Source organism: Felis catus, chromosome C2 (assembly GCF_018350175.1).
Source record: "Felis catus isolate Fca126 chromosome C2, F.catus_Fca126_mat1.0, whole genome shotgun sequence".
Classification (NCBI taxonomy): domain Eukaryota; kingdom Metazoa; phylum Chordata; class Mammalia; order Carnivora; family Felidae; genus Felis; species Felis catus.
Window position 1 is genome coordinate 83,892,501 of NC_058376.1, and position 13,952 is coordinate 83,906,452.

The window sequence follows — 13,952 nt, forward strand, 5'->3', positions numbered from 1 at the left end:
TTTTAATGAGGTGGAATATAAATACATTTTAAAATAGAAACTACCAGGGTGCCTGGACGGCTCAGTTGATTAAGCATCTGACTCTTGATTTCGGCTCAGGTCATGATCTCACAGTTCACGTATTAGAGCCCCGCATTGGGCTCTGTGCTAACAGCAGGGACTGACATGGGATTCTCTGTCTCCCTCTGTCTCTGCCCCTCCCCTGCTTATGCCCCCCACCAAAGTAAAATAAGTAAGCTTAAAAAAATAAAATAGAAACTACTGATTATAGCTGTTCATGTGGCAAATATTAAGCACCTACTTTTGCCAATGGCCTTGATGAAAACGTATTTCCTGCATTATTTATGTGTATATAGTAGAAACTGAATGGGTTTAAAGGAGAATGCAATCACTGCGATTGCCACAGTGGCTCCTGGAAGGATGTGGAAAAAGTGAAGAATTTCTCAGGGGTCCTCATGAACCCATTATCCATCTGTTTTGGAGCCTGGTCAAGCTGAGCCTGTGCAGTCAAAGCAAGAGTGTCATGCTTTCAGGGGCACAGTCCTTATGGCTTGGGGCTCTTTATTCCTTCACTCACCACAGTTTACACGTGTAAACTGTACAAAGCAAAAAGAGAAAAATAGCACCGTAAGCACCATAGAAATGACTAGAGTCTATGTTCTTGAAGTTTTTATTTTAGAATTTCAGAAGTGCAGCAAATCATTTTAATATTCACAGTTTGCTCAATATAAACAATAAATTATAAAAATGCCCAGTTATAAATAATACACATATTTCTAGTATTAACTCTCAGGAATTGTAAGGATTTATGTCAGCTAGACATAACTCAGGGAAAATTCTCTTTCCTGGTCCTTTTCAAATAATTTTCTCCTTTTGGCGTTTTCCTTTAGGGAAATAAATTCTTTATTATCTACCTCAAGTGGTCTAGTTTTTTTAAAAATACAAGATAAAATACAATATTCTTAGCTCATCTCACTCCGCTACCCTTTGGAGACAGCTCAGAGATGGCAGAGTCACTAATTTGGACTTTTAACCAGACACAGGAGAAAGGTGGGTTTGCTAGTGGAGGGATAAGCATCGTAAAATGGTCCCTGAAGCCAAATAGACTTTCTAAAACATTTTGTATTTTGGGGTTATCTTTGCCCCATCCACTCACTCTGAAAAACACAAAGTTGAATGTAATTACTATTTCCATTACAATGTTATGAAGATTAGGGGATACTAAGCTTTTTTCCTTCAGAACAAATCTCACGTTCGCAGCTTCTCATACCCGAGGCAGATGTTAGGATACAGATGAAATGCATGGATTATGATGGAATAGGTCCATAATGCAGCAAAAATTCTGTCACTCCTGAGCATACCTAAATGTGAATCTCTTGCCCTTTTAAAGTAGACTGTCATGTATCAAAAACAAAGAAGAGGAAACAGAATTCTGCTAGCTGAAATTAACTCTAAAGACAAAAATAGCAGAGTACCAGTATCTTTACTTCAAGTATTTCTAACATGCTTTCTGTTTCTTACCTTGCACAGCTGAACTATTTCCCTACATAACTGAAAGGTGCCATGCTCAGTGAAGCTCACGAAATTGTAGTTTTGATTTAGTGACAGATGAGCCTGATTGGCACTTTCAAAATTGTCAACTTCAAATAAGCACGCTTTATAATTTGGAAATAGACCCTTATGGGCTCTTTCCCTGTCAAGAAATGTAACAGCTTATTTTTATGTATGTCTGTGTTTCCCAAAGGATGACATCAGGAAACTGGGCAAGCTGTTGATGCATGGTTCTTTCAGTGTCTGGACAGTTCACAAGGATCGTTATAAAATGAAGGATTTTATTCGATTTAAGCCCAGCCAGAGGCAAATCTATCTTTTTGAAAGAGGAATCGTGTTCTGTAAGATACGAATGGAGCCCAGTGACCAGGGCCTATCTCCTCATTACAGCTTTAAGAAATCCATGAAGGTAAAGGGGTCCTGTTGCATTTGGGAATCAAATTCGACCCTATGGAGAGAAATATCAATATCCTTGTTTTGCAGATCAGGAAACTAAAGCCTAGAGAGGAGAGGTTAACTTGCCAAATGCCACACAACAGAACTAGACTCCACATCCAGACCTTTCTAACTCCAAAGTCAAGCTGGTAATCAGTCACTGAACAGGGTCAGGGCTGGCATTGAGAAAAGAGTGCTAGGTAGAGAAAAGGGACCATATGGCAGCCTGTCTGGACAAATTAATTGGGAAAGTACCCTCCAGGCAGAGGGGTGAAAGACTTGGTTTTTAGAACATGGGCTGGATTTCATCTTTGACTTACCCTTCTCAACCACACATCTTTGCATACAAGCGTTGACAATATCCTGGCTCTGGAGGTGTAGGAACCCACGTCTACACCAAGCATCATCTCTCGCCTGTGTAGGAAATATTTCATAGCTGGTGAGGAGACTCCCCTCCCCCCCACACACACATGCATGTGTGCAACACACACACATTTGTGCTTTTGTGATTAAAGTTGCTAATTGTTCATAGTAGCTTTTGTTATTTATGTTTCTTAGTGGAGACTAATTCAGTTACTATTATATACAGATTTGTGAAATACTTAGGTGTTAAAGGAGAGATGATCTCTTTGCTTAAAGGTTGAGGAGTCCATGAAAAGATACAGTCTGTGTTGTCCCCTGAAACAGAGAAGAGAGATGACACTGTGTGCTTTATGCTCCTTGGGGCCATTAACAGACAACAACAAAACATGTGAAAGGAAGATAGAAGAAGAGAACTACCAAGGGTAGAAAGAACTAGAGTGGCTGACGGGGACAGTTTAAAAATCAGACAACGGTGGTACAGCAGTTTTTCTTCTTTTTTTACAATAGCTGAAGACACTTTCAGTTCGCCAGCTTGGAAGGGGGAGCAGCAGAAAGTTTGAAGTTGCCAACCGAAATGGACTTGAGAAATACATCCTGCAGGTAAAGCTCATGCCTTCCTCACAGGTGTCTGCTACTCTTTCCTTATTGTGTTCCCTGACTTGGCAAGTGTTTTCTATCTCATTATTCTAAAGGTCATCCAGAAAATAAAAACCCTGTCCAATTAATGTTCCATGTGATCTGATACTCAGAGTGTCTTCTTATCTGCAATTGCAGGCAACTTCAAAGGAAATCAGAGATTGTTGGTTTTCAGAAATAAGTAAATTACTAATGGAACAGCAAAACAATATTAAAGGTAAGGTTACCCCTGCTGACTTTAGTCTGCAGAGTTATACTGATTCTAATTTTGTGGTGGGTGTGCACACTGGGGATATTGTTAAAGAAAATGGTTTGCCAGGAAAGTAACTGTGGCCACATTTTCACAGCACCTGGAAGCACCTATGCTTGCTTTAAGTTGTGTGGGGTTTGTATGTGTGTCTGTGTGTGTGTGTGTGTGTGTGGTTGTGTGTGGATGTGTCCCTTTCAACTGTGTTCCCCCTATATACCAAATTGTCGAGGTCAACTTTCTCAACCCCAAATCCCAAACCCACCCAAGATTATGTTATGGGCATTTAAATGGCCAGTACTACTTTCAGAAGCTGTACTGCTTTTTTTTTTTTAAAGCTGAGATATAATTAGCATACCATAAAACGCACTCTTATTAAAGTGTATAGTTCAATGGGTTTTGATCTCTTCACAAGGTTGTGCAACCATCACCAGAACATTTTCATCACCCTCCCCGACAATAAAACCCTGTGCCCATTGGCAATCGTTCCCCATCTTCCTCCTCCCCTCTGACCCTGGCAACTGTGAATCTGCTTTCTATCTCTGTGGATTTTCTTCTTCTGGACATTTTACAGAAACAGAATCATATAACATGTGGCATGTTCTGTTTAGTTTCTTTCACCCAGCAAAATTTTTCCAGTGTTCATCCATATTGTAGCATGTCTCAGTACTTTATTCCTTTCCATAGCTGAGATATAGTACATTGTATGGATATAACATATCTGTTTATCCATTCATAAGCTGATGGATATTTTGGTTGTTTCCACTTTTTGGATAGTATGAATAATGCTGCTATGGAAACTTGTGTATAAGTTTTTGTGTGAACCTCTGGGAAAAAATACATATATATATATTATACATGTATACATGTATAATATATATAAATAATTTCTGGGCCATATGGTAACACTAACTCTATGCTAACTTTCTGAGGAATTTCCAAATTGTTTTCCAAAGCACTACTACCATTTCTTGTTTGCACCAGCAATGTATGAGGGTTCCATCTTCTCCCTTCCCTCACCAACACTTGGTATTGTCGTTTTATTATTACTATTATTATTATAGCCATCTCAATAAATATGAAATGGTAACTCATTGTGGTTTTGATTTGTACTTCCCTAATGCTAGTAATATTGAGCATCTTTTCATGTGTCTATTGACTATTTAAAAAAAAATTTTTTTAGGAGCACCTGGGTGGCTCAGTTGGTTAGGCGTCTGACTTCGGCTCAGGTCATGATCTCACAGATCTCACAGTCTGTGAGTTCGAGCCCTGCATCGGGCTCTGTGCTGATAGCCCCTTCCCTGCTCATGCTCTGTCTCTCTCAAAAATAAATAAATGTTGGGGTGCCTGGGTGGCTCAGTCGGTTGAGCATCCGACTTCAGCTCAGGTCATGATCTCATAGTCTGTGAGTTTGAGCCCCACATCGGGCTCTGTGCTGAACGCTCAGAGCCTGGAGCCTGCTTCAGATTCTCCCTCTCTTGCTCTGCTCCTCCCCCGCTCATGTTCTGTCTCTCTCTCTCTGTCTCTCTCACGAATAAATAAAACATTAAAAAAAATTTTTAAAAATGTTAAATTTTGTTTTAATGTTTATTTTTGAGACAGAGAGAGACAGAGCATGAGCGGGGGAGGGGCAGAGAGAGAGACAGACACAGAATCCGAAGCAGGCTCCAGGCTCTGAGCTGTCAGCACAGAGCCCGATGCGGGGCTCGAACCCACAAACCGTGAGATCATGACCTGAGCCAACCAACTAAGCCACCCAGGCACCCCAACTTATGGCCATTTGTATATTTTCTGTGAAGAAATGTCTATACAACGCTTATGCCCATTTTTAAATTAGATTATCTTTTTATAGTGGTTGTAAAACCTTATTTCTATATTCTGGGTACTAAACTTTTATCAGATATATGATTTACAAATATTTTTTCGCATTCTGTGGCTTGTCTTTTCGCTTTCTTGATCACTTCTTTGTTGAAGTCTAATTTATCTATTTTTTTCTTTGGTTGTTTGTATTTTGGCGTCATATCTAAAAAATCATTGCCTAACGGCGCCTGAGTAGCTTAGTTGGTTAAGCATCCAACTCCTGATTTCAGTTCTGGTCATGATCTCATGGTTTGTGTGATCGAGCCCCGCATTGTCAGTGCAGAGCCTGCTTGGGATTCTGTCTCTCCCTCTCTCTCTATCCAGCCCTCTATCTCTCAAAATAAATAAATAAACATTGAAAGAAAAAAAGAAATCATTGCCTAATCCAAGATTTATACCTGTGCTTTCTTCTAAAAATTTGTTTTTAACTCCTTGATCCATTTTGAGTTAATCTTTGAATTAGGGATCTAAGCTTATTTTTCCACATGTGTATATCCTATTGTCCCTGAACCATTTATTAAAAAGACTGTTCTGTTCTTCACTGAATGGTCTGGGCACTTTTTATGGATTCAAGTGCCTTAACAATGTTTGTATTCCCCCCAAATTCATATGTTGGAACTTTACCCAATGGTAATACCCAATGGTATTAGGAAGTGAAGACTTCGGGAGGTAATTAGGAGTAGGTGAGGTTATAAGAGTGGAGCTGACATGAATAGGATTAATGCCATCATAAATGCCATGAGAGAATTTTCTTCCTATCTCTGCTCTCTGCTATGTGAGGATATAATGAGAAGTCAGCAACCTGCAACCCAGAAGAGAACCCTCACCAGAACACAACCATGTGATCTAAGATTTCCAAACCTCTAGAACTGTAAGAAATAAATTTCTGTTGTTTATAAGCCACCCAGTCTATGGTACTTTGTTATAGCAGTTTAAACTAAGACAACACCCTTGTTGAAAATCAATTGACCATCGATGCAGAATTTTTGGTTGACAGTCTTTTTCTTTAAGCACTTTGAATATGTCATGCCATTGTTTTGTGGCCTCCATAGTTTCTGATAAGAAATCAACTATTAATCTTATTTGAAAATGTCTTGCATCTGACAAGCTGCTTTTCTCTTACTACTTTCAGATTCTTTCTCTTTTGACAGTTTGATATATCTAGGTGTATCTCTTTGAATTTATATTTCTTGGAGTTTGTAGATAATTGGATGTGTAGATTAGTTTTTTCATCAAATTTGGGAAGTCTTCAGCCATTATTTCTTTAAGTATTCTTTCAGCCTCTTTGTTTTTGTCTTCTTCTGGGACTCCCATTCTGTCTATATTGGTGTGCTTGATGGTGTCCTACAGATTCTTAGTGGCTCTATAAATTCTTTTCATTCTTGGGGCGCCTGGGTGGCTCAGATGGTTCAGTGTCAGATTTCAGCTCAGGTCATGATCTCGCGGTTCATGAGTTTGAGCCCCACCCTGGGCTCTGTGCTGACAGCTCAGAGCCTGAAGCCTACTTCAGATTCTGTTTCTCCCTCTCTCTGTGCCCTTCCCCCACTCATGCTCTGTCTCTGTCTCTCTCTCTCAAAAATAATAAACATTAAAATTTTTTTAATTAAAAAAATATTACAAAAATAAAATAAAATAATAAAATAAGTAAATTCTTTTTCATTCTTTTTCTTTTTCTTCCTCAAACTGGATAGTTTCAATTGATCTATATCTAAGTTCTCTCACTCTTCTGCCTGCTCAAATTTGCTATTGAGCCACTCTACTGAATTTTTCTTTTTGGTTATTATACTTTTCAACCCAGAATTTCTACTGGTCCCTTTTAAATATAATTTCTCTCTATTTATTTTCTCAATTTGATGAGTGTTTGTTCTCATACTTTCCTTTAGTTCTTTCTTTCTTTCTTTCTTTCTTTTTTTTTTTTTTTTTTGGTTTCCTTTAATTCTTTGAACATTTTATAAATAGTTGATTTAAAGTCTTGGTCTAGGAAGTCTAATATCTTGGCTTCCTCAGGGACAGTTTCTCTTGATTGCTTTTTTTCTTTTTTCTACATATGGGCCATGATTTCTTGCTTCTTTACATGGCTTACAATTTTTCTGCTGAAAACTGGACGTTTAAAATAATATAATACGGCAATTTTAGAAACCAAAGTCATCTCTATCTCCAGTGTTTTTTGTTGGTATCATTTGTTGTTTTGTTATTGTTTGTTTAGTGATTTTTCTAGTCCTTGCCAGGAGCTCTGTGTGGATAATGGGATACACCTTCAACACATAGACAAGCAGGTGACAGTTCCACCTTAGCTTTCACTTCCTATTTGTACAGAGCCCCAAGATCAACCAGAGATGAGAGCATAAGACCTTCTCAGATTTTTCATGAACATACATACAGACTTGGGTATGTAACATGGTCTTCCAGATTCTAAGGAATATTGGGAGCTTTTGAAAGCCACTATGGACATCTCATTCCCAAGTTTTACCTTTTAAACTTTTGATTAGCCTATTTTTGTCCCAGCTGTTATCCAGTGCCTCGGGCAGCCAACAAGTTAAACAATTGCCTCTAGTAATTTTCTACAAATATCCCCAGGGAAAAGGTTTTTCACACTGTGCAAGCTCTGAATTGGTCTAAGAAAGACAGCCTTGTAAGTAGGGTGTTCCAAAGAACTCCCAAGCAAGTCGAATAATGACAGTTCTCTGGAAATGAAACTTTGATTGAACTCCAACCTCGTTCTGCCTCCTCCTATGGCTGCCAGGTTGTTAATTTTCACCATGACTGCAGGCTGTTGGTTTCCAAAGCTACCATCAAGAGGAGGGGTTGGTTGGGACTAGGGCAGCTAAAATACCACAAAGCTCACTGTTCATACATACTAAGATACTGCCATTTTTCTTGAATAAATATTCCCCTAATTGCTGTAAGCCTTTGCTTAATTTCTAGTGTTCTGAAAGTATTGTTTCTGTTTTTGCCAGTTTTTTCCATGTTTTCATGGAGGAGACCATTTTTTAGGGTTTTTTTTTTCTCCTGAACTATTTTCACAGGTATCACTTGCTGAATGCCTTTTAATAATTAAAACTCATCTTTGAGTAGGCTTTGCTCTTTCACATTTGTTTTTTTCAATTGATCCTCGTAACAGCAGGGATATTTGATAGGAAAAATTCACAATAAGCTTGATCAATTGAGTTCAGATATTTCCTTCAGGTAATGTGAAGGCTAAGAAATACTAGTCTCATGTGGAAAATCTCTCTCCTATCATTTATACTGACAATGGTTGTTGTGTTTGGTAAGGAAAGTTATGTGACTATGAAAAGATAAACTTTGTCCTTAGAGACTTAGCAGGAATGTGACCATTTCACATTCTTTCTGTGTCTTCTCTGACCATTAGGTGGATAGGAAGATGCAAGGGTGAGTATGCATCACAAGATGTAGAAAAAGATAATCTAAGAAGGGTGATTGGAAAACCACCACATCAGTTTTCTGTCACAACAACCAAGTGATGTAAGTTTCTTATTTAAACTTCTGGCCTTTGCCAAGAAATAATACTACATTATGTAGTTTGTTTTAATTTATATAAAGTTAATATGAGGAAAAACTACTTTTGCTTTTGAACTATTAATACTATACTAAATATATGTTAAGGTAATTGAATATGAGAGCTCTGGAGACATAAAACAGGAAGATGTAATAACCCCAGTAGAACAAGTTACCTGTTTTCCCCAGAAGCAACATTCTAGTCGCAAGATTGTACTAGAAATCCTTACCATAGTTTGACAAAGGATGGTTTAGGGATAGCCTGCCTTAGAATTACTTGAAGAGCTTGTTACAAATGCAGGTATCTGGGTCCTATCCTAGAACTGTGGAATTAGGATAGCTGTGGTTAATGACTTGGAATATGCATTTTAGTTTATTAAAGTTTCTGGACAAAGGCCTTAAACTATTATTTTTTAAATGCCTTTATTGAGGTATAATTAACAAAATAAACTGCACATATTTAAAATATACAATCTGATAAGTTTTGACACATGTACACACCTGTGAAAGCATCACCACAGTCAAGATAATGAACACATCTATCACCCCTACAAGATCATACCCCTTTTTATTACCTTTCTCCTGTTCTTCCCTCATCCCCCACTGCTTTCCAGGCGGTCACTGATCTTTTTATCACTAAAGATTGGTTTGAATTTTCTATCATTTCAGAAAGAGAATCATACAGCATGTACTTTTTTTGGTCTGGCTTCTCTCACTTAGCATAATTTTTGTGTTTTTGTGTAACAGTAGTGTATTCCTTTAAGTGCTGTGTAGTATTCCATTGTTTGGATATACCCCAATTTCTTTATCCATTAACAGGTAAATGCATAAATATTTATGCATGAATGCATAAATATTTTTCTTTTTGATATGTCTGGCTAGAGGTTTATCAATTTTATTATTTTTTTTCAAATAACCAGCTTCTGGTTTCATTGATCTGTTCCATTATTTTATTTTTTTAGATTCTTTATCATTTATTTCTGTTCTAATCTTTTTTGTTTCCTTCTTTCTGCTGGCTTTAGGTTTCATTTGTATTTCCTTTTCTAGTTCCTTGAGGTATAAGGTTAGGTGTTTATTTGAGATTTTTCTTGCTTCTTGAGGTAGGCCTGTATTGTTATATATTTCTCTCCTAGGACCACTTTTGCTGCATCCCAAAGGTTGTGTTTTCATTTTCATTTGTCTCCATGTATTTTTTTATTTCTTCTTTGATTTCATGGTTTATCTATTCATTGTTTAGTAACAATGTTGTTTAACCTCCATGTATTATTTGTGGTCTTTCCAGACTTTTCCTTGTAGTTGACTTCTAGTTTCACAGTGTTGTGGTCAGAAAAGGTGCATGGTATGACTTCAGTCTTTTTGTTATTTGTTGAGTCCTGTTTGTGACCTCACATGTGATCTATTCTGGAGAATGTTCCATGTGCACTTGGAAAGAGTGTATATTCTGCTGTTTTATGATGGAATGTGCTGAATATATTTGTTAAGTCCACCTAGTCCAGTGTGTCATTCAAAGCCATTGTTTCTTTATTGATTTTGTTTAGATGATCTGTCCATTGATGTAAGTGGAGTGTTAAAGTCCCCTACTATTACTGTATTATTATCAATTATTTCCTTTATGTTTGTTATTATTTTATATATTTGCATGCTTCCATGTTGGATGCGTAAACATTTACAATTGTTTTATCTTCTTGTTGGATTGTCCCCTTTATTATTATATAGTGCCCTTCTTTGTCTCTTGTTACAGTCTTTGTTTTAAAGTCTAGTTTGTCCACTGTAAGTGTTGCTATTCTGGCTTTCTTTTGACATCCATTTGCATTAAAAATATTTTTCCAAACACGCACTTTTTTTTTTTTTAACGTTTATTCACCTTTGAAAGAGAGAGACAGAGCATGAGTAGGGGAGGGGCCAAAAGAGTGGGAGACACAGAATCCAAAGCAGGCTCCAGGCTCTGAGCTGTCAGCACAGAGCCCAATGCGGGGCTCGGACTCACAGACTGTGAGATCATGACCTGAGCCGAAGTTGGGTATTTAACTGACTGAGCCACCCAGGTGCCCCTTTTTAAAAAAACTTTTTAATGTTTATTATTTTTAAGAGACAGACAGAGCATGAGTAGGGGAGGGGCAGAGAGAGAGAGGGAGACACAGAATCTGAAGCAGGCTCCAGGCTCCAAGCTGTCAGCACAAAGCCCGATGCAGGGCTTGAACCCACGAACTGTGAGATCATGACCTGAGGCGAAGTCGGATGCTTAACCGACTGAGCCACCCAGGCTCCCCTCCAACCACTCAGTTTTAACCTACAGGTGTCATTAGGTCTAAAGTGAGTCTCTTGGAGGCAGCATTTAGATGGGTCTTGGTTTTTTTCTTTATCCATTCAGACACCTTATGTCTTTGATGAGGGCACTTATCCATTTACATTCATAGTAATTATTGATAGATATGTATTTATTGCCATTTTATTTCTTGTTTTGTGGTTGTTTCTGGAGATTTTCTCTGACCTTTCTCGTCTTTCTCTCTTTCATGTTTTGCTGATTTTCTTTAGTGATACATTGGGATTTATTTCTCTTTATTTTTTGCATGTTTCTTAGTGGTTTTTGATATATGGTTGCCATTAGGTTTATATAACCTCTTCTGCAAATAGCAGTCTACTTTAAGTTGATATTTTAAGTCTATATTAAGTTGATAGTCTTTCAAATTTGAACCCATTCCCCTCCCCATGTTTTAGGTATATGTTATTATATTTTATATCCTTTTTTGTGTGTGAGTTCCTTGACTGATTTTTACAGAAATATTCATTTTTACTGCTTTTGTATTTCCTGCCTTTATATTGTCACTTTTAGTATCTCTTTTCCACTCACAGAGTCTCCTTTAATATTTCTTGCAGGGCTGGTTTAGTGGTCATGAGCTCCTTTAGTTTTTGTTTGTCTGGGAAACTCTTTATCTTTCCTTCTATTCTGAATGATAGCCTTGCTGGATAGAGTATTCTTGGCTTTTTATCTTGATGAGGTCCCAATAGTTCATTTTTGCTTTTGTTTCCTTTGCCTCCAGAGACATGTTGAGTAAGAAGTTGCTGCAGCCGAGGTCAAAGAGGTTTTTGCCTGCTTTCTCCTCGAGGATTTTGATGGCTTCTGTCTTATGTTTAGGTTTTTCATCCATTTTGAGTTTATTTTTGTGTATGGTGTAAGAAAGTGGTCCAGGTTCATTCTTCTGCATGTTGCTGTCCAGTTTTCCCAACACCATTTGCTTAAGAGACTATCTTTATTTCATTGGATATTCTTTCCTGCTTTGTCAAAGATTAGTTGGCCATACATTTGTGGGTCCATTTCTGGGTTCTCTATTCTGTTCCATTGATCTGAGTGTCTGTTTTTATGCCAGTACCATAGTGTCTTTATGATTACAGCCTTGTAATACATCTTGAAGTCCGGAATTGTGATGCCTCCAGATTTGGTTTTCTTTTTCAGAATTGCTTTGGCTATTTTGGGTATTATCTGGTTCCATACAAATTTTAGGATTATTTGTTCTAGCTTGGTGAAGAATGCTGGTGTTATTTTGATAGGGATTGCATTAAATATATAGATTGCTCTGGGTAGTATTAACATTTTAACAATATTGTTCCTCCATTCCATGAGCATGGAGTATTTTTCCATTTTTATTTTTGTATGTCTTCTTCAATTTCTTTATAAGCTTTTTATAGTTTTCAATGTATAGAAATTTCAGGTCTTTGGTTAGATTTATTCCTAGGTATTTTATGGTTTTTGGTTGCTTTTGTTAATTTTAATGGGAGTTCTCTGTGCCTCCTGGATCTGGATGTCTGTTTCCTTCCTCAGATTAGGGAAGTTTTCAGCTATTATTTCTTCAAATGAATTTTCTGCCCCTCTTTCTCTTCTTCTGGGACTCCTGTAATACTAATGTTATTACATTTGATGGATACACTAAATTCCCTAAGTCTATTCTCATTTTGTATAATTCTCCTTTCTCTCTTTTGTTCAGCTTTATTGCCTTCCATTAGTTTGTCTTCTAGGTCTTTAATTCATTCATCTGATTCTTCCAGCCTACTATTCAAATTGCATCAACCATGTTTCTAATCTCATTTATTGCACTCTTCATCTCTGATTCTTTTTTAGCTCCTTTATCTCTGAGGTAAGGGTCTCACATGTCCTCTATTCTTTTCTCAAGCCCAATGAGTATCCTTATAATTGTCGCTTTAAATTCTCTATGAGGCTTGTTACTTACATCTGTTTCACTTAGATCTCTGGCCGTGGCCTTATCTTGTTCTTTCATTTGTGATGAATTACTCCATCTTGGCATTTTGTCTAAGTTTCTGCCTTCTTCTGTATGCTAGAAAAGCCAGTTATGTCTCCTGCTGCTGGAAATAATGGCCTTATGAAGAAGAGGTCATGTAGTGCCCTGGGCCTGGTGCTTCAGGGAGTGCCTCCAGTGTGTGCTGCGTGCACTCTACTATGTTCTGGCTGCTATATCCCTCAGGCCAGTCATCTGCAGAGGCTCTCCTTGCTTGCTGTGAGCAGCGTTTGATCCCTGGCCTGAATGTGGCAAGCTTTAACAGAGGTGTGCTCTGGTCTGCTTGTGAAATGAGACCTGTCACCTCCTCCACTGGAACTAGGGCCCTGCAAAACTTTCTGATTGGGCAACATGGTGTGGGAACGGGTTTTTGCTGGTCTTCTGGGGGTGGGGCTTGCCACACTGGGACTGAGGCAGGAAGACTGAGAATAGTAGTGGAAGGGTAGTAGAGCACAGGGGGGTGGGGCTTAGTGTAAGCAAGTTAGGCGGCCCGCCGGCCGTGTCAGCACTATACTGCTTCTCACAGGTGGCTCTGTTTATGCTGAGGGCCTGGAAAAGGAAATAGCCCTAACCAGCTCCTTTGTTCCCAAAGAAATGTGTCTGAATGCTGCTTCTCAAGGACAAGCTCTCAGAAGAGCAAATAATCTCCCCCATTAGTGTGCCCCAGGCACTCTCCAGATGCTTTTTCCAAGCTGTATCCCCCTGGGTTGTTTGCCTGCCTTTTCTCCAGGAATAGCTCAGTGTCCTCCAGCTCTGTCCCAGCCAAGCCTTTAAAACTGCAGGCTTTAAGCCCCATTGGTTGCAAGAACCCATGAAAATTCAGCCCCTCTCATTTTCTAAGTCAATGGCTATAGAAATGTTCTCCTTGTACATTCCCCTGTGTGCTCCTCTCTCTCTCTCTCTCTCTCTCTCTCTCTCTCATCCTTCTCTGTGACCATGACTGCCTCCCCTCTGCAGCAGCTACAACCTGTTTCTCCCCTAAACCATGTCTCTGCATTTGCTACCTTCTTCAGTGTGGCCTCTCAAGCCCTACTCAAGTCCTAACCCTGTGC

The 13,952-nt window shown here is 38.5% G+C and overlaps 1 protein-coding gene across 2 annotated transcripts in view; it reads left to right on the plus strand.

The window, feature by feature from the left end:
• The window catches only part of MCF2L2 (MCF.2 cell line derived transforming sequence-like 2), a 270,244-nt gene that overhangs the window by 235,275 nt on the left and 21,017 nt on the right, over nt 1-13,952 (plus strand). For both annotated transcript variants that reach the window (XM_045037208.1, XM_023260362.2), the window contains 3 exons: nt 1,745-1,960; nt 2,857-2,949; nt 3,124-3,202. In XM_045037208.1, the coding sequence (XP_044893143.1) occupies nt 1,745-1,960; nt 2,857-2,949; nt 3,124-3,202 (388 nt within the window). The remainder of the gene's footprint in view (nt 1-1,744; nt 1,961-2,856; nt 2,950-3,123; nt 3,203-13,952) is intronic.